General features: G+C 40.0%; 2 protein-coding genes across 4 annotated transcripts; both read right to left on the bottom strand.

Moving 5' to 3' along the window:
* Window positions 1–178: 178 nt before the first annotated feature.
* LOC101473182 (B-cell receptor CD22) lies at window positions 179–5,728 on the bottom strand. Its single transcript, XM_004566836.5, has 11 exons — window positions 5,715–5,728; window positions 5,576–5,630; window positions 5,123–5,461; window positions 4,823–5,047; window positions 3,938–4,216; window positions 2,554–2,844; window positions 2,296–2,374; window positions 1,676–1,706; window positions 1,345–1,506; window positions 1,149–1,258; window positions 179–826 (listed from the first exon to the last, which is right to left on the bottom strand). The coding sequence occupies exons 2-11, from the start codon at window positions 5,613–5,615 to the stop codon at window positions 766–768; spliced, it is 1,617 nt and encodes a 538-aa protein (XP_004566893.2). The 5' UTR covers window positions 5,616–5,630; window positions 5,715–5,728; the 3' UTR covers window positions 179–765.
* A 2,222-nt stretch (window positions 5,729–7,950) lies between these two features.
* si:dkey-33i11.1 (sialic acid-binding Ig-like lectin 10) lies at window positions 7,951–17,720 on the bottom strand. Of its 3 annotated transcripts, none has more exons than XM_004566842.3 (19): window positions 17,572–17,720; window positions 17,396–17,461; window positions 16,590–16,688; window positions 16,336–16,447; window positions 16,084–16,229; window positions 15,894–16,014; window positions 15,354–15,490; window positions 14,263–14,385; window positions 13,863–14,009; window positions 13,253–13,358; window positions 12,516–12,679; window positions 12,229–12,378; window positions 11,947–12,078; window positions 10,343–10,424; window positions 10,078–10,126; window positions 9,854–9,940; window positions 9,569–9,702; window positions 8,648–8,770; window positions 7,951–8,507 (listed from the first exon to the last, which is right to left on the bottom strand). In XM_004566842.3, exons 2-18 carry the CDS (start codon window positions 17,442–17,444, stop codon window positions 8,668–8,670), a joined length of 1,941 nt encoding a protein of 646 aa, XP_004566899.2. In that variant the 5' UTR covers window positions 17,445–17,461; window positions 17,572–17,720; the 3' UTR covers window positions 7,951–8,507; window positions 8,648–8,667. The 3 variants fall into 3 exon arrangements, with proteins under 3 accessions (XP_004566899.2, XP_004566901.2, XP_004566900.2); XM_004566844.3 differs by having other exon boundaries at window positions 7,951–8,448; XM_004566843.3 differs by having other exon boundaries at window positions 17,396–17,506; window positions 17,572–17,683.
* Between the last annotated feature and the right edge of the window lie 204 nt (window positions 17,721–17,924).

The following is a 17,924-nucleotide window of genomic DNA, read 5'->3' as shown; positions in this document are numbered from 1 at the left end:
GGAATAAAATTGTTTTACACTTACAGGATTTATCATGTGCATACTATAAATATTGTAAAATGTAATTGTTGCATTGAGTGTTGCATTGAAATAAAGCTTTAATTGGCCGCAGGCATCTTGTAACAATATTCATTGTTCATTCATTCGAGCTAAATAAATAAATTCAGCTAAATAAAATAACAGTACAGAGCAGTTTTACAGTAACCCAGACTTAACAGAAATAACACGAGTGCTCTGCCACTGCACAGCGTACACCCCTGCACCCACAGGAAGAATATCGAGACCTGGATTCGTTTGTGATGTTTCTTGAGAAAGTCACACTTTGTCCTGTCTGTAAATAGTAAAATATTATTCTTGAAGAAATTCCTAAAGCGCCAATCTCCTCCTCCCTGTCAGCTAAAATTGTGACTCATATCTGTTTATAATATATTAATCAATCCCATTAACAAATTAATTCACAAGCTGAACCAGTCTCATTACCTCTTAGCTGATGGAATGACAGAAATGTCATTTTTTCTCCCTGCCATCCTTTAAAACATATTTTAAATTTCACATGCTATTAATTTGATCAGTTGTGTTTTTACAACATAAACAGTGCAACAACATGATTGCTATAAATAATTAAAATTATTTCAATAAAAAACATTTAGTTTTCAAACGTTTTAACACTCCTGAAAACAGGTTTGCCTTAAGATGACGGTACACTGAGCTTTAAACTTGCTTATTTTCTTGAGAGGAAGAGGGCACATGACAAAATGCAGAGACTCAGCTGGATTTAAACACAGAGGCGTAGATCACAGAGTCGTTGTTTTCTCTTGCTTCGGACCTGAGGAGAAAACAGTGGAATGAACAATGTGGTTGGGTCGCAGTCTGAAGCTGTGTCAGGTGTCACTTCTGTGATAACCTTTATGATGACACACCGATAGCAACACTGAGGCAGTTTAAGATCAGTTTTGTTATCATGGAGTGTGGTTGTGTCTCCTTTAGTAACGTTTCTAGAAATGTGCAGGCTTTAGCCATTGTTATAAAGATAAATCTTAATTTTTTTATCTGTGATGATTTCAGTTATTTTGCTTTAGTTGGAGACGTGTGTGGAAACCCTACAATGCTGTGCTGTGAACATGTCAGAGTTTGGAGAGGAAGCATACCAGGAGTGCTGTGGCCGTCTGTTGGAGTTCAGGTGATGTGGAAAACTGGGGTCTTTGGGCCTGATGGTCACTGTGGAATAGGTAACCTCATCTTCATAAGAAGTGGTATCCTAAGAGAAAGAAGAAGTTGATGTAATATGAGTGTGTTGTGTTTAGTAGAGATGCTGAACAGTTACGACTGTGGATCATTACTTACATCCCGGTGTGAGCTCCTCTGTGAAGCCGTAGAAATGGCCTGAGGAGGGACAGAGGGAGTCGAGGATGGAAGCGGGTGGATGTTAGCATACGTGGTGTCAGGTGGATCTTCAGCGGCTGATGATCTTGATCTTGTTCTGATGAGCCTGGAGTCAAACACTCTCTGCCAGAGTGGACACATCCAAATCATCACTCCACTAGAATATTTGGTCTGCTATCTGTGTGTGTGTGTGTGTGTGTGTGTGTGTGCATGCTCTTCAGTGGGATACTTCCCAAACCTGTGTGTAACTGACAGATATGGCTTATTTAAAGATTTTTTTGCATGTACTCACTTTCTTGTCTGTGCTAGTCTTCTGTTTCTTCCTGCCATGACAACAAAATTTAAAAAGATAAATAAATCAAGGGTTAAATATGTCAAAAGTTGTGCCAACTCAAGCCAGAACAGAATGTTCTACGTTGCTCAGTCACGTTTCCTAATGTTTAAGGGAAGCTGTTATGTAATACTAGCAAACACAGGCAGCTTACATGCTAAAATACTGCCTTCTAGGAGTTTCTTAATATATCAAAACTAACTAAATGTACAGACACAATCTATAAAGAATCCATGAAAGTCGTTTTATGTATAGTAGTGACCTTCTGTGCTGATATGGACCCTAGCAATGAATGCTCCCCTCCCTACTAAATGCCAAGATACCGACTGTCAGTGTAGAAATATGCTGCGGTGACTGATGTGTTAAAAATGGCAGCAGCAGAATGGAAATTCAGATGACACACACGGTGCATGTTAACACTCATTACAGCATTAGGTAAGACACGTTTTTAAAAGTTCTGCAACACGTGAAAAAAAATACAGTGACATAAGAAATATGCACATTTAAGTAAGTGTTTAAGTGCAAAAAATGACATGAGTCAGCCTCACTAAAGCCTCATTCTCCATCTCTTACTGACTCACCGGAACAGAAGAAGCGCCACCACTAGTGTCACAAGAAGAAAAACTCCAATTCCAGCCACGACTGGGAGGGACTGCCCTTCTGAGGGGAAAGCACACACTCAGCTTGGAAATAACATATAGTCAATTAGCTCAATAAATTTCAATAAAGGAATTGAGGCAACTTAAGATTTATTTTTCATATCAGATTAAGAGGTTGTGGTATTTGGCACAGATTGCCTTTTGAGGATACAACGAGCATCTGTAAGTATTGGCTCCTACCATCCTGCTTTCTCTGCATGGACAGCAGCACCTGAGTTGAGTTGCTCTCCCCGAGACTGTTCCTGACCTTGCAGAGGTACACTCCACTGTGGGACTCTTCCACAGAGGGAAGGGAGAGCAGCTGTCCTGAGCCCACCTGCAGCATGGAGCTGGTGGCGTCAGAGTCAACCATTTTGTACCATATGTAGCTGTCTGCTGCGGGGTTAGCCACACCGCTGCAGGTCAGATTGACACTGCTGCCCTCATCAAACAGCTGTGGATCCACTGAAATGGAAATGTTCGTTGGAGGGTCTGAAAAAGCCCAAACATCACGATTGTTAACAGATTTGTTATAAAAAGACAGGAAAAATGGTGATAAGTGATCAGCTGTTCACAACCTCTTCTTCTTTGAGTGCTAAAATCTGAAGAGACACATTACAACTAAAATAATTACATTTAAATGTGCTCTCTTGTCTTCCTAATAAAAACAGAAGAGATACACTTCTCAATAGCTTTAAGATCCAAAATGTAAATTAAAAAAAAGGATGACACCCCCCCCCCCCCCCCCCCCCGGCACACACACACACACACACACACACACACACACACACACACACACACACACGCACACACAAAAGCTGCTGACTTTAATTAATTTGGTTGCATGTAATCTTGCATCTAACTTTGATGCCTAACTTCAGTGGAAAATGTTACATTTGTTGGAATCTTGTTAAAGATTAATTCTTTGAATGAATAAACCTTAAGAGTATCAGTTAAACTCTAATTTCATCACGTATTTGTTAGGACAGGACAGACTTTGTCTTCCAGAAGTGATCTCTAAATTAAAGTGGGCATGTAGGACTAATTTGGACCATGGAGCCCTAAAAAACTGTTATAGATTTAACTCTTTCCGTGAAGCTCAATTTAGGAAATAAATGTTTAAAATAAAAGTTTTTAGAACCCACATAAACCCACCTAAACACTAAAAAACAGTCTAAGGGGGTCACCTTAGACTGCAACAATTAGATTTTTTAAAAATGTGTTTCTGGTCCTTTCATTCATCAGTCTCTTCTCCCTATGGACAACACTAAAGAACTTGTTAACTTGTGAATAATCAGGTCTTAGAAAATTTCCTTTTTAAGTAGATGGTGAAACCAGTTAGACGACATGTGTGCTTTACTGTAAAAAGTTAAAAAATGATGCATCAGCATGGATATTTTAATATCACTTCCTCCAGACTGAACTTTTTGACACATTGTGACAGCAAACAGACAGACTGTAGCAATCATCAGGAAGTTGTGATATCAGTCAGTTGAGGATTGCCTTTGAAATGTCTGACACTGTACTCATGACCATGTGTCTAATTGCCCTCCTAGATAGCTTCCAAGTAACCAGACACACTCACATCTAACGTCAAGGTGAACCTCTGTCGAGTTGATCAAGTCGATGCCCCTCCAGCTGATGTTATTCCATGCCTGGCAGTAGTACCATCCTCTGTCGCTGGGGAGGATGTCAGAGATGATGTAATTCTGCCCTGAACTGAGAAGCTGTCCATCCTTATACAGGCTGTATCCGCTCTGTGCCACAGGAGGGTTGGCATCGCTGCTGCAGGTCAAAGTCGCTGTCCCTCCACTGCGGATGTCTCCCCATGGACTCACTGATAGTGTCACTTCTCTGGGAGCGTCTGCTTGAGAGGAGATAAGGAAGTGTAGCCACATGGATGATAAATCCTGATCGTAATGATGGAGTCATTAAAAGTGTCAATACATGCAACAAAAATAAAATACAATGAAGGAAAATTTCAGTATTTTACTTCCCCTTTTCTGTTTTTAAAACTAATTTTTACAAGCCACAAAAAAACTCCTCTGTCATCCTGCTGTCTCTTATCTCATCGGCATGGGCCACAACAATGGTGCTCATGCTGGATAAAACATAACCTTATCTGACCTTATTTCACACTTAGATCAAACTTCAAGCAGCCTTTAACCTAATTTCCCAGAGTAAAGGTGATATATTGTGATGTCCAAGTGAGGATATGTAAAAGTACAACTTGAGCCAATTTCTGGACACAATTGTCCAAAAATGATTCTAATAATTCACATGATCAAAGTTATTGAAATATTATGATGAGATTCAAGTGTACTCCTGTAACAATTGGTCTTCCTCACAGGAGACAGAAAGAAAAACACAGTCATATATAATAAAGTTAATCATATATTCATGTAGCACGTGAATAGAGCGGGGCCTGTAACTTGAATTCTGTGGTATGCTTTCTTAACCCTCTACTCACATTGAACATTCAGAGCCACAGGTGCGGATCTGACTGATTCCTGTCCATGGACTGCACAATAGTAGTCCCCAGCATCCTCTCTCCTGGCCTGGAAGACTGGATTTGACACAGGTTGCCCATCTCTGAACCAGACAATGTCTTTAGGCTCAGGACAGCCTGACATACAGGTCAGCGCGACATGACCTCCCTCTGTCACAGTGCTCGGCTCGATGACTGTGGTCAGCTCTGATAAAGAAACATAAATCAATAAATGTTTGCTAAACTCATCGAAACAGAAATGTTCTCGTAATTAGTTGTTACCTCCCACAGACAAGTACATCGGTTTTATGCTCATCCATCTGTTGAATGTTGTGGTAAAACGAAAATAGTAAGCTCCTTCATCAGTGTGTTGTACATCATTGACCTTCAGACTGCAGTCGCCGCGGAAGTTTCCCAAATATTTAAAGTGGTCCAGACTTGAAGTAAGTTTATCAAGAGGAAAAAGTCCCCATCTGCCAGATGCATACAAGTTTTTAAACCAGCTGACAGAAGTAACAAAGTGACCTACAGGGTAGTCATATTTGCAGTTGATCAACACTGATGTTCCTTTCAAAGCACACTGATTTTCAGACGTCACACTCCAGTCTCCGCTCCAGACACCTTTGGACAAAAATGCAGAAAATGAAGAAAAATGTATTTCCAGAATTAGCGCTGCAGTTCCATTTTAGTCATCACATATCCTGTTTATTAGATTAAAAAAATAAATCTCCTCACCTGGCGTTATTACCAGAATGATCAGGCTCCAGCTTTCCATTATTTGAAGTTTTACCTGCAACAATCATGACACAGGTCAATATACACCAGCTGTCCCCAAAAATAAAGAAACCATGAGTTAGTGATCAGAAGTACTCACCGGCTGAAGCAAAGTGGCTTATTGCTTTACACATTCTTCATTTTTGTGGTGCAAAAAGCAGAAGTAGGCACACATCCTTTCGTTGCTTCCTCTAATGTCACACTTTCAGAATGATTATGAAAAGTTATAGTTTCATTTTTTTTAAAAACGGATATCAACACAAATATTTCAATTTATAATTAACCTATTAAAATGTTTCCATACTCTATTAAACAAGCATTATCTAATAATTGTATTTAAAAAAAGACAACTAATTGATACAGCTTACATCTAATGAAGATGTTTTATTTATTTAAGATGATCAACTCTGACTTCGACTAACATCACTTTAAAATGACTGTTCTTAATTAAGGATTTCTCATTTGTTGAATGCCCGCTGTTCTAGCTCATCGCCTTTTTTTTTGCCGAGGAAAGGAGTCAAGGATGTAGGAAGGGCTTGTAGACGACCTGAAATATATTTTTCCACCAGGTGGGGCTACCGCTCTATTTAAGTGAAGCTGGAGAACCCACCGGTGTCTTCATAGATATTTTTTGCTCAAAGTGCAGCGCTGTGATCGTCTTAACGTATTTTCATGTGATACCTCTGTGTGCAGCTGTCACTCTAACGCTGTGGCAATGGATTGTTTTGTGTTTTGGATCTCGCAGGCGTTTAAGTATCAAAAGCAATGGATTTTAAGAGCATGTTTCATGACTCATTCAGGTTTGTGGTTCTTGTATCCAACATAAGTGAATTATGCTGTGCACTGTGGTTGGTGTCCATGAACAGGAAGAGCCTGTTCTCAAAGGAACAATCACCATGTGATTTCCTCTCCTCTCCGCTGTATTTAACTAAGGCATTATTAAGGTACTTTTATATCGTGCGTCCAACAGGATGATTGTAACATCATGATTTGTCATGACTGATTTCTTAACGTTGTCTTTTCTGGACACATTGCCCCACGAAATATTGCAATTGCTGCAAAAGAAAGGAAATGTTACAAACAGCGCATTAGTGACACATTTATAGGCAAAAACATTTTCTAAACTTTGAAAGTTTGAAGCTATAGGATGAAGTTCTGCATCAGGTCAAATATGTAGACTCTTTCAGAAAAAGTGAGTGAGCCTCTAAAGAAATTTGTGTACAAATCTGGGACTCATCAATACTTTCTTGAATTTGTTCGTACTCTACGAGCAAATGTAGAAGCGCTTCAGAACATATGAACAAATGATAAAAGCCCGGATGTCTTAGAAAATTTAGTCACACATCTTTAAACTGAACACTACAACTACTAATTCTATTACTAATACTGGTTATTATAAGTTTCTTCATCATTCAAAGGTTTCCAAAACACTAAAAGCTTAAAGTGCTCAGAATTAGAATGAAATATGTGACAAATGTGAACACTTTTAACCTTTTTATTAATAAGCATATAACAGCTAACAAAGGCATTGTGGTGTCTAATCTTATCTCATCTTAAAATATTCTTCATTTCCATCCAGCAAGTATGGAAGATGAAGAGTATAGTTTCATTTCTCCACACTGTCCCAGCTTTGCTCGTGATAGTGGATGTTTTTCAATAACTGCAGTGCAGTTTCTCATCTGAGGCTGACACATCCTTGTCCTCAACTTTTTTTTCCCAATATCAATTTAGATATATTCCAGCCCAAGCCTGGTGTTTTCTGCTTAAAAAAAGGGAAACAATCACTTTAGAGTAAAAATGCACTTTTTCTTCAGAGACTATAGTTTCAGTAGCCTCAGTCAGACTTCATTTATGAATTTATTTCCATTAATTTCAAGATAAAGAGATTTCTTTATATAGAGAAAAGAGGGTGTGGTATGGAGATTATGGTAGCAGTCAGGAGTAGTTGAGAGTGAATCCAACAAACGCGGTGATAACTGGGACAATACTGGTTCATGTTTGAGGTTTCACTTTCTTTCTTTTTTTGCGCAATAAGAACATTTAGGTTAGTGAATGAGACCCAATATGTGCTTATTTTTCCTTTTCAGGCTTAAAATCTAAAGTGTTGCAAAACAAGACGTGGATCACCACAAGAAGCAAGACGTTCTTGAGTCGATCCATGTCACTGTGGAAAGTCTCAAATGTCCGGTGAAAACCGTGCACAAAGTACACAGTCATAGATAAATACATAAGATTCTTGTGAGAGTTAATTGTTTGAAATATTTATTATTTTATTACAAATGAATTAGATGATATTTTAAAATCAGCAGCAAAGAAAAACAGACATGCACAACTGATTGATTTTATTTTATTTTATTGACAGCTCATTTGCATTGATTGGATATAATACAAGCTCTATCAACTGCACAAACATCTAAATTTAGTGGAGAAGATCAATCAGTGCGGGAACTCATCAATGTGAAGTGCTGTATATCCTTTATGCATGTCAAAAATGATTCTACACGATTTCTCCCTCAGATATCAAGCTCTTATTTTCATACAAATCATCACTGCAAATGATAAAGTAGCAACCGCTAATAATTGGTCATCAAAAATTCCACTGTTAAGTATCAACAAACAGGCAACACTAGAAATATGGCAACCTGCAACGTGGAGTGCAAGCAAAAAGGCATTCAGTGTTATTGCTGTTCAGGTGCACAGAAAGAAACAGCAAAGTTAGGAGCTGGACTCCAGGAAAGAACACATGCTTCTCTCTTAGTGAATCCATAATGTGACACAATCCGAGTGTCTGATCCAGAACGGTGTACGGTGTCACCAGGGTGAGTTTCCTGTCCCTTGAGTGGACAGAAGCAAAGTGATTAGCTCAAATGAGGAAAGCTGATGTGCCATTCAGCTAAGAAAGAAAACAGGAGAAGAGAATAAAATATAAAACCTGCACTTAAACAGGGAGCGTGTCCAGGTAAGAAAAGCAACAACAAACCTACATCACAGTGCTGTTGCTGTTTTTGACACGAGCAGCTGTAAGTGACTTACCTGAAGCTGCTTCCTCCTGGTTAGTGACGAGGCTGGGGCAGTAAAGTGTAAACAACTTTGGAGGAATCCTTTGGTTTTTTATCAGCACCCAGTGGCCGGTTGTGCACCTGCACCTGATCTGTGCTGCACGGAGAGCAAACAGGAACCACATTAGTTCATCTCACATCATATCATAAAAGTAACAGGTCAACATAACATAAAGCAATAGTAGAAAACAGCAAAAGTAACAATAGTACTGTGGACCTAAACGTTGGAGAAACAAATCGACAGTGAAACAGGAAGTGGGTCTTAAATTTGGGGACGATTACTGGGGAAAAGTAATTGGCAGAATTCCTCACCCTCATGAAAAAGACTCGCCCTTATTCAGGTTAAGACTGTATACAGATTGCATTTGTAAAAATCAAGACGATCTAAAACACATCCCGGCATCCTTTTAATACCTCTGCCCGTGATTTAACTTGCATGTTTTTTACCAGCTCAGTCATGCTGGACTTTTTATTTTGAGGTGCTTGCGCATGTTTTGATCGTTGCGCTGAAATCTCATCCACTAGTTGCCATTTTTGGTCTCTGAGGATTCCACTCTAAACCTTAGTCGTAAGCTGATGGATGTTTTTGCATTTACTTCAGTGTTGATGTAGAATTTTGCTGTCCTCACCCTCCAGCTACATCACTTTGGCTGAAAGATGTTTTTTTTTAAACTGTGAAAAAACTAATTCAGGCTCAGAGGGAATGCTAATAAGTTCTTGTACATGTGGCGGCTGTTTATCATTTATTTTAACTGCTTGAACACAATTGTACTAGGCTAATTTTGAGTGTATGTTTTTTAAATTAAAATTTTTTTATATATTGGGTGGGACCTTTGGGATGGGGAAGGTTTGTAGTTTGCGTAGTATGGGAAAAAGATATGCAGGTGTGCCGTACCTGGACAACCTGGAGTAGTGCACAGTGATGTAGTTGGAGGCAAGGCTGCAACTTTGACCTTCTGTGATTGGTGGAGCATCCTTCAGAGGAACAATGGAGGGATGGGAGCTGTCACTCAAATCCTCTGGCTCCTCCTGCACACACACACACACACACACACACACACACACACACACACACACACACACACACACGCACACACACACACACACACACACACACACACAAATGCAAAAACTGCATTTCTCATCCATAGCCATGAATGCCTCGTAAATATTTTCTCACCGGTATGTCGGACATCTTGCCCTTCCTCACTGGGTAGATATGTTCAGCTGACTCATAAAACATAGTGTCAGCTGTCACTGATGGACACTGTGGGGGAAACGCACGAAAACACACACACAGCAGAGAAAACTGAGAATTAGACTTACAGCAAAACTACAGCAAGAAATGAAGAGATAGAGCAATTCCATAACTGATCAAAACCAATTAAACAAAGATCACTGTACCTTGTTTGTCACGTCTACTGACTCTGTGTCTACTCTGTGCATGTTTTTACTGGGAAGGTAAAGAAAAGGGATTGTTAGCAAGTGACAACCCCTCTAACAACACTAATACAAATAAGCCAAAGGGAAGAAAAACGAGCAACTGACAAAACTGTCATATGTTCCTCCTTAAAACAGAGGAAGAAATTGTGCTTTTTTTATGTCTGCGTAAGATCACAGAAATAGCCCAGGAGTAGTAATGGATAAATAGCAGTGTACTTCCTGTCACCTGATCATAACAGCCACTGTCAGTGTGATGAGTCCAGCAGAAACACCCACTGCTGAGGCCAAGGCAATGACCTTTAAACGACCTGCCAATGGAAGGATTACAAGGGTTATCAGTGTGACTAGAGGGGGGAAGAAAGGAGATGAAATGATGGAGTACAGAAGTGCCGCAAGCTAAAAAAAGATCAGAAATAAAAATAGAAAGTGTATGTGACTAAAGAGGGAAAGAGCACGGCATTAGTTAGCCGCTGTCTAGACTTTAGTCTTGTGTTTCCAGTCCTGATTTCCAAACCCAGCTCCACTTCTTCGGCTGTCTAGACTCACAGAGTCGTTTTCCACAGCACCTCATCACCTCCTCCTCCCCCCTTGTAGAGAGAGGGCTTTAAGTGACTCACCATGACTCATACAAAAACAGTCAGAAATCATGAGACCATATACAATGAAGACCAGAGCCTGCGATACTGACAGGAAGGTTTCATCACCATTCAGACAAAGGAAAATCTATCCAAACATCTCCTATGGTAAAAAATTGCAGATAAATACTCGAAGCCATGTTGAGTCTGCGCCTGATTGAGTGTGAGTGTGTAAAAAGTGAAGAGATCCCCCAAATTACTACAGTTTATCCGGAGGAAATGTGTACATTGTGTATGTGAGGACAAAGTTTAAAAACTTTCCAATGATTTTTGAGCTTTCATTTTGATGATCTCTTGCTGCTTCCAAAGAGCAATATCCTGGGAGGAAAGTACCAAAAACTGAAGTTCTGAAACTGGACATTGGCGCTAGCTAGTGCCAAAAGTGAGTCAATCTAAACTTGGGCAGAATTAGACCAACAAAGCTTTGGTCTATGGTGCTAACATACCTCTTTATTGAAAACTGTGCGGATATTTATGTTATTATTAATGTTTTTGGGGGGAGTTTTTCTAGCTAAAACTACCTATGCTGGTAAGGTTTGGCTAAAACCAACTGCTAAACTGCTTTTCTGCTCTCTGATAGCGCTTTAGCTATTAGCTATGTATTGCTTCAGCTAATAAGAATAAGAAGGAATTGTGCCTGTGGTAGCATTTTTAAAGCAATTATATAATGAATATCCTTCATTTTTTTCTTATTAACTGTGCTTTTTAACTATAGCTTGTTTCACACACATTTGGTGAACAGTATTCTAGTATCATTTTATTTTCATGTTAGCTCTAATTAGCAGGGATATGTGTCTGTTTGCAGAAGCACTTTGCTAACCACAGCAGGAGGCGTTAGCTGGTAACTTAGCACTCCACTCTGTCATAATCAGTTTTGGCTGCATATAACAACAAATACACTAAACTTGAGGCTTCAAACCATGCACATCTTTATATATATATATTTTTATAGTCTGTAGGTGTTGCTAGTTAATCAGTGTTTGGATCCTCTTTAAGAATATTCATGTCCCTACGTAATTTCATCTTTGTTCAGATATTTCAGTCTCAGCCAAAGTGGCGGGCAGACCAAACAACATGTCCTTCTTTAAAGTTGCACTGTGGTTAAAAATTACAGCCATATTTTTATAAACTAACAAAAAAACTGCTTGATAACATCCTGTTGACAGACATGTAACAAATGTGAATGTGTTTGTACCTCTGACTCTTACGGTGAGGACTGGAGAGCTGTGGGCTCCAATTCGATTCCTGGCCTCACAGTAGTACTGCCCGCTTGCACTCGGGCCAACCTCAGAGATGGTAAAGACAGGACCAGACTTGGTGACCCAAGCTGCATGTCAGAGCACAGGAAAGGAGATTCTTCTTATGCATGCCACAACACAAATTCATATAACATACTTCCTGTGGAGGATCCTACAGATGGAAATGTTGCCTTTGTATAAATGCTTTAAAATGTATTAGTTAGTTTTTATATGCTGACATTGCACAGCCCCTCCATCCAGAGCTAATCGGTGCCATGTGAAGTTGTCCACTGCTGGGTTCGCCTGACTGCTGCAGGTCAAGGTCAAAGGTCTGCCAGCATCCACAACACTGGAGGGACGAGCCAGAACTGAAGTGTTCTTAGGGGGATCTTGAGAGAGAATAAGAAAGAATTAAGACAGCTTCAAACTTTACTCTATGAAGAAAAGCCACAGGAGTACAAGCAGAGCAGAAACTGAGACAAAACTGCTAAACGACACGAAGCCAGCCAACACATTCATTACTTACACAGCACAGTGAGAGTAGCAACAGGTGACGTTTGGTATCCTAATCCGTTTGAAGCTCTGCAGTAGTATTGACCAGCATGGTGAGCACGCACAGACGACAATGTCAGGTTCTGAAAGGCACCTTTAGCAATCACCTGGTCACCAATGATACGATACCAAGCATACCTGTAGCAGAGAGGTGATTATGGGGGTGGGGATGATGATGATGATTAGGGTGAAAATGATTCATGGGACTGGGCAAACATGAAGCAATCATTTTTTGTTAGTTTTCCCTGGTAGAAGACTGAAGATTAGGGGGGACAGGGGCTTTTAGTCTGTGGCACCCAGACCCTTTAACAGGTATAATCAGGCCTGCTGTTGACATTCATTTGTCTTTAAGTATTTTTTTTTAAATTCTGTTTTAAGATGTTTCTCTATTGATGTTAATAAAAGTGTCTTAATTGCTGTACAGCACTCTGTGCCTTTTATGGCCACAAAATGTGCTAACTAAATAAACTTTACTTACTTATATTTTTAATGACTGATAGTGCTGGGGGGTTTTCGGTGAAGAAATAATAAAATAATTCAGGACTTGCAAAATATCCAGTTTTAAATGAGAAACAAGACTGAAGTTTGAATTTACATAATTTTAATGTGGTGAAAAGCCATGAGAGAATCATGATACTGACGAGGAAAAACACCAAGACAAGGAAAAAATACGTAGTAGAATTAAACTTGGTTGTTGCTGTACCCTCATACCTGTTGGCAGGAGGGTTTGCGTGGCTGACACAGCTCAGGTTTGCAAATGAGCCCTCTCTCATATCCCCTCGAGGACTCACCAGCACATGAGTGTTCTTTGGAGAGTCTAAAGAAGCGGACAGACAGTCAAAAAAGAAAAAAAAGATGCTATTATTTATAATGATTATGCAAATTGGTCAGGTTGCGTCAGTAAGGACGTCCAGCATAAATTTCCAAATCAAACACACAGAGCTAAACACTGTGACAAACCCTTGTGGTAAGAGAGCAGCCAAAAGAGCTTTTTTATTTGATTATTAAACTTAATCTGTGTGGAACAGTATGAAAAAAAAAACTGTCTGAGCTGAGGTTGTATCACTTCCTGTTCCTTTATCCATATGACATTTATTTGAGTACTCGCTTCATATCTCGCTTAAAATAGAGTCGTTGCTTAATCAGTTTAACCCAGACTGCCCTTTGACAGATTTACACAATAAGAACTAGAATAAAACCCCGACTAGAATAACCATTTACAGAAAATGACACCAATCTATTACTAAACACATGATTTTGATTGGTTTAATTGGGGGCAGATTGTCTCTGTGATATTAATAAAAACATGCAACAAACTTACAAGTGACATTGAGTAGAAGCGCTTTGGAGCGATCCGTTCCAAGTGAGTTACGGGCTACACAGAAATACTCTCCTCTGTCTGTGTATTTGAGGTTGGACAGGTGGAGCTGAGGCCTGAAACTATCTGGGATGCTCCCACTCTCTATGTCTGGAAAACACACAAAGGATTAGTGCAGGCATAAAATTTAAGTGTGGTCATAATCCAAGAAATATGTTTTCTTCTATAGTACACTGTTTCCAAAACTTCAGTTAGTTTAGATTTTTTTATTTCTACAAATTATTCATTATTATGTCTACTTATGTGTAACTGTCATCAACCAGTTAGTCCATCCATCTCAATCAGGTGGACGTGGACGTATCACATATAATTTAAATACAATGAACAGAGGTGAGTCCGGTACCTTTGAACCAAGCAAAGCTCTCGACAGGCGGAGCTGCATCGCTGCTGCAGGTCAGAGTGACGGAGCTGCCCTCTGACACCTCTCCTACTGGAAAGACTGTGATGGAGGTGAAGCGAGGACCATCTGGTGAGCATGAGAAAGAGCAAAGAGGGACAACCCCATTACCAAAAATCTGAGAAGATGAGTAAGTATAACAAAATGAAAACCCTGTATTTAACAGAAAACAGTACAGACAACATATCAAGTGCTGAACTAGTCGAATTTTATTGAATATGCTCATTGCGAATTTGGTAACAAGAGCATGTGTGCAGTATATTTTATGTTTGTGATCTGAGGAGAGCAGATGTTGTTGTTGCTTTTTTGAATTGGTTGATTTTGGATTGCAGAAGCACAGCAGTTTAGGGGCAACTCTGTTGTATTTTTGTTCTGTGGAGTTCAAAATGTTTCTATTTCAATTTTTCTACAAATCCATGCTGTACATTTAGAATGTAGTTTGGCATTGTTTCACTGTAATAAGAAAGACGATTAAAGTTAATTTGGTTGGTCAGACCTCAGGATAGTTTTTGCAAATGTTCTTTGGAGGGCAATCAGTGTTGGTTTTCAACCTTGTCCCTGAAGGTTCGGATATTTTCTCTGGATACTGAAGACTTCATTGTGGAATTATTGAACTGTTTAGCCACACTATATTTTATTCTGAAAGGACCTTTTTCTGCACATTACTTGGTAACCTCATTAGCTATGACATGATTAAAAAAAATTAGTGTAACATACTTATGTAGTCTTTGTATGATTTTGAATTAAATATAAAATTTAATTGATTTCTAAATAAATCGTTATGTGTAGATTTACATTGTGCACAGCATCCTAATGGGTTTGTACACAATTTAACGTTTATCAGGGCCAGTAACATGCATATATGCCCTATATGTGTGAAGTTCAGTAAAATCTGAAAATTTAATTGCTGATCTTTCCAGCAGTTACATTTTCCAGCTATTCCAGGAATATCCTCCTACATGCCTGTGAACATGACATGAAGAGATAAACTAGAAGATATGAAAAGCTTTCAGGTTTGGTTGCCTGAGGTTGCTTACGTCCCAGTGCCAGTGAGAGTGATGGAGACTGTACGTTCTGGGGTGGGATCGGTCGACAGGTGTATGCTCCGGCATGCTGCTGGTCAAAGCGGTTAATGATCATCCATTTCTCATAAGAGCCGAGGTTTAGACCATTCCTGCGTGCACAACAGCACAGAAAATCTACACTTAACATGGACTGTTTTTATAAATGCTCAACAGACTGGTTCTTTTTTCTAACACTCGAAGCATTTTACACAACATGCCTCATTCACACCCATTCACTCAAGCACTTTTCTATGCTTAAGTGCTTTCTGTCTAGCATTCACACACCGATGGATGCATTGGAGAGCAACTAGGGTCTCAGTATCTTGCCCAAGTATACTTTGGCATGCAGGCTGGAGCAGCCAGAGATCAAACAACCAGCCTTCACATTAGCTGATGACCTCCTCTACCTCCTGAGCTACAGCCACCAACAACAAACAACATAATTCTAACTTTACTCTAATAACAGCTGAGAGACATGTACGGTGTGTACTGTGTACATGCACACTCACGCACCTGTAGAGCGCAAGGCTCCTTCCTGGAGCAGCACATCCTCTGGCCTGGCAGCCCACAAACACAGTGTCTCCGAAGCCGAACATGTTGCCAGGCCTGGCTGGATGCAGCTGGACCTGGAGGTCTGAAGCACAGCTGTTAAGACCTTATTACATAATAGCAGTCATAGCAACTTTCATTAGTGTGAACCTACCTGTTACATCCAGAGTGATGGTGTCCGGGGAGGTCCATCTCCCCAGGGGCTGATCTGTCTCAAATCTGAAGTGATACTGACCTGCATCACTCAGCTTTACACCGCGAATCTGGACTGAACAGCTGGAGTAGCTACCCCCAGTATAACTGGAAGATAGATTTATATTAAAACACATTATTTCTAGAAGTGTTAAAAGAACTTTCACAACCAAACTTTCACTTTAATGCATCTGTGATGTGCGGGTGGTCCCACCGTGTGCGTCCGCGGTATGACAGGCTGATCTGGTTTGGGTCGGTGTGGTGGGTGAACTCCCTGCGACCCTCAGCAGACACACGGAACCACATGACCCGCTTTACAGTGTGACCTGTGAAGATCATAAAAACAAACATACAAACAAAAACTGCAAATTTCATCTTTCTTTAACGCTTTACATTTTTATACTATTTCTTACTATCCAGTGTTTATCTGATAGTACAGAACCCATCTACCATACCCATCTTCTGTACCTGATGGGTAGTCATATCGACAGGGCAGAGTGACGGTCGTTCCTGCCCACACACAGATCTGCTTCCTAGAAAATGAGACACTCCACCTGCTCTGGATGCCTGCAGGGGGCACAAACAGGTATAAGACAGAAATATTGAAGAACACACACACACACACACACACACACACACACACACACACACACACACACACACACACACACACACACACAGTTAAAAGAAAGCCTACAAAAACCACATGTGTATGATTCACCGTCTCATCACGTCATCTTATAATACAGGCTCCACCAGGGTCAATGAATACATATTTGGGAAGTAAAAGAATAAATCTCAACAACCCACAAGTTAGAGTGACTCCTCGGAGGGAAAGCTGTCAAACCACAGCTCTCACTGCTCCGTTCAGAGGGACACATAAAAGTGAAGCAGTGTAAATGAGGCTTGATGAGCAGCCATTGTGACTTCCTGTGCGCCTAACAGCCTGCCTCGGCTGACTATGTTGCACAAAAGGCAATCAATACTTATAAATAACCTGAGCGTAAAGGCAAGGACACCTGGCTGCAGAAGCCTTGGTGCACAATACATCTGTAAAAACTGTTGTTGTTTTTTTTACTCCTGTCATGTAAATCCTTTTGCATGTGATATACTTTTCAATAAAAATCAGTTTAATCTTTGATTTAAAAAAACAAACAACCCACACATCTAGTAATTAATCTCAAAGAATGCACAAAGGTTTAGTTTGCTTCTTGTTTGATGCACAAAATGGAAAGAAAAATGTCATACTTTGATCTCTCTGTGATTTCTCTTACCTGGTAAAGCTGTAAGGATGGTGCCCAGAACTAACGCACCTGCCAACATCTCCGCTGACACGAGCGCTGGAATGTCACCGGAGACGGAGAAAAACACGGGCAGACGGAGCGCTAAAGATCACATCAGTCAAATTTTTTAAAAAAGTCATCGAGTCAATTAGATCTGAAGTACTCACCTCTCAGAGGGTTTACTTTCACCTCGGCCAGTCAAACAGAGTTGTGGGATGTTTGCTACCCCTGATAGTGATGGAGGTGATTTTTATAGTGGTGAGAGTTGCATGGTGAACTGAATCGGCTGGCAGGAGGAGCGGAAGGGGCAGGAGGAGGAGGAGGAGGAGGAAGAAGAAGAGGAAGTATAAGTAAAAAAGTAACCTCTGATTTCTCCTCTGTCTTCATCTTGAAGCATTTTCACTTTTACTCCCATAGCTTTTTTAAGGTCACTCCTCTGGTGACTTACAGTTCCTATTTTGTGTGGCTGTGAAAATGTGACATCCTTGTGATCATCTCACTTGGCAATGTTGCAATTATT

This window comes from Maylandia zebra, linkage group LG11 (genome assembly GCF_041146795.1).
Source record: "Maylandia zebra isolate NMK-2024a linkage group LG11, Mzebra_GT3a, whole genome shotgun sequence".
NCBI classification, from domain to species: domain Eukaryota; kingdom Metazoa; phylum Chordata; class Actinopteri; order Cichliformes; family Cichlidae; genus Maylandia; species Maylandia zebra.
The sequence above is the reverse complement of the archived record's forward strand: the minus strand, read 5'-3'. Positions and strand labels throughout refer to the sequence as shown.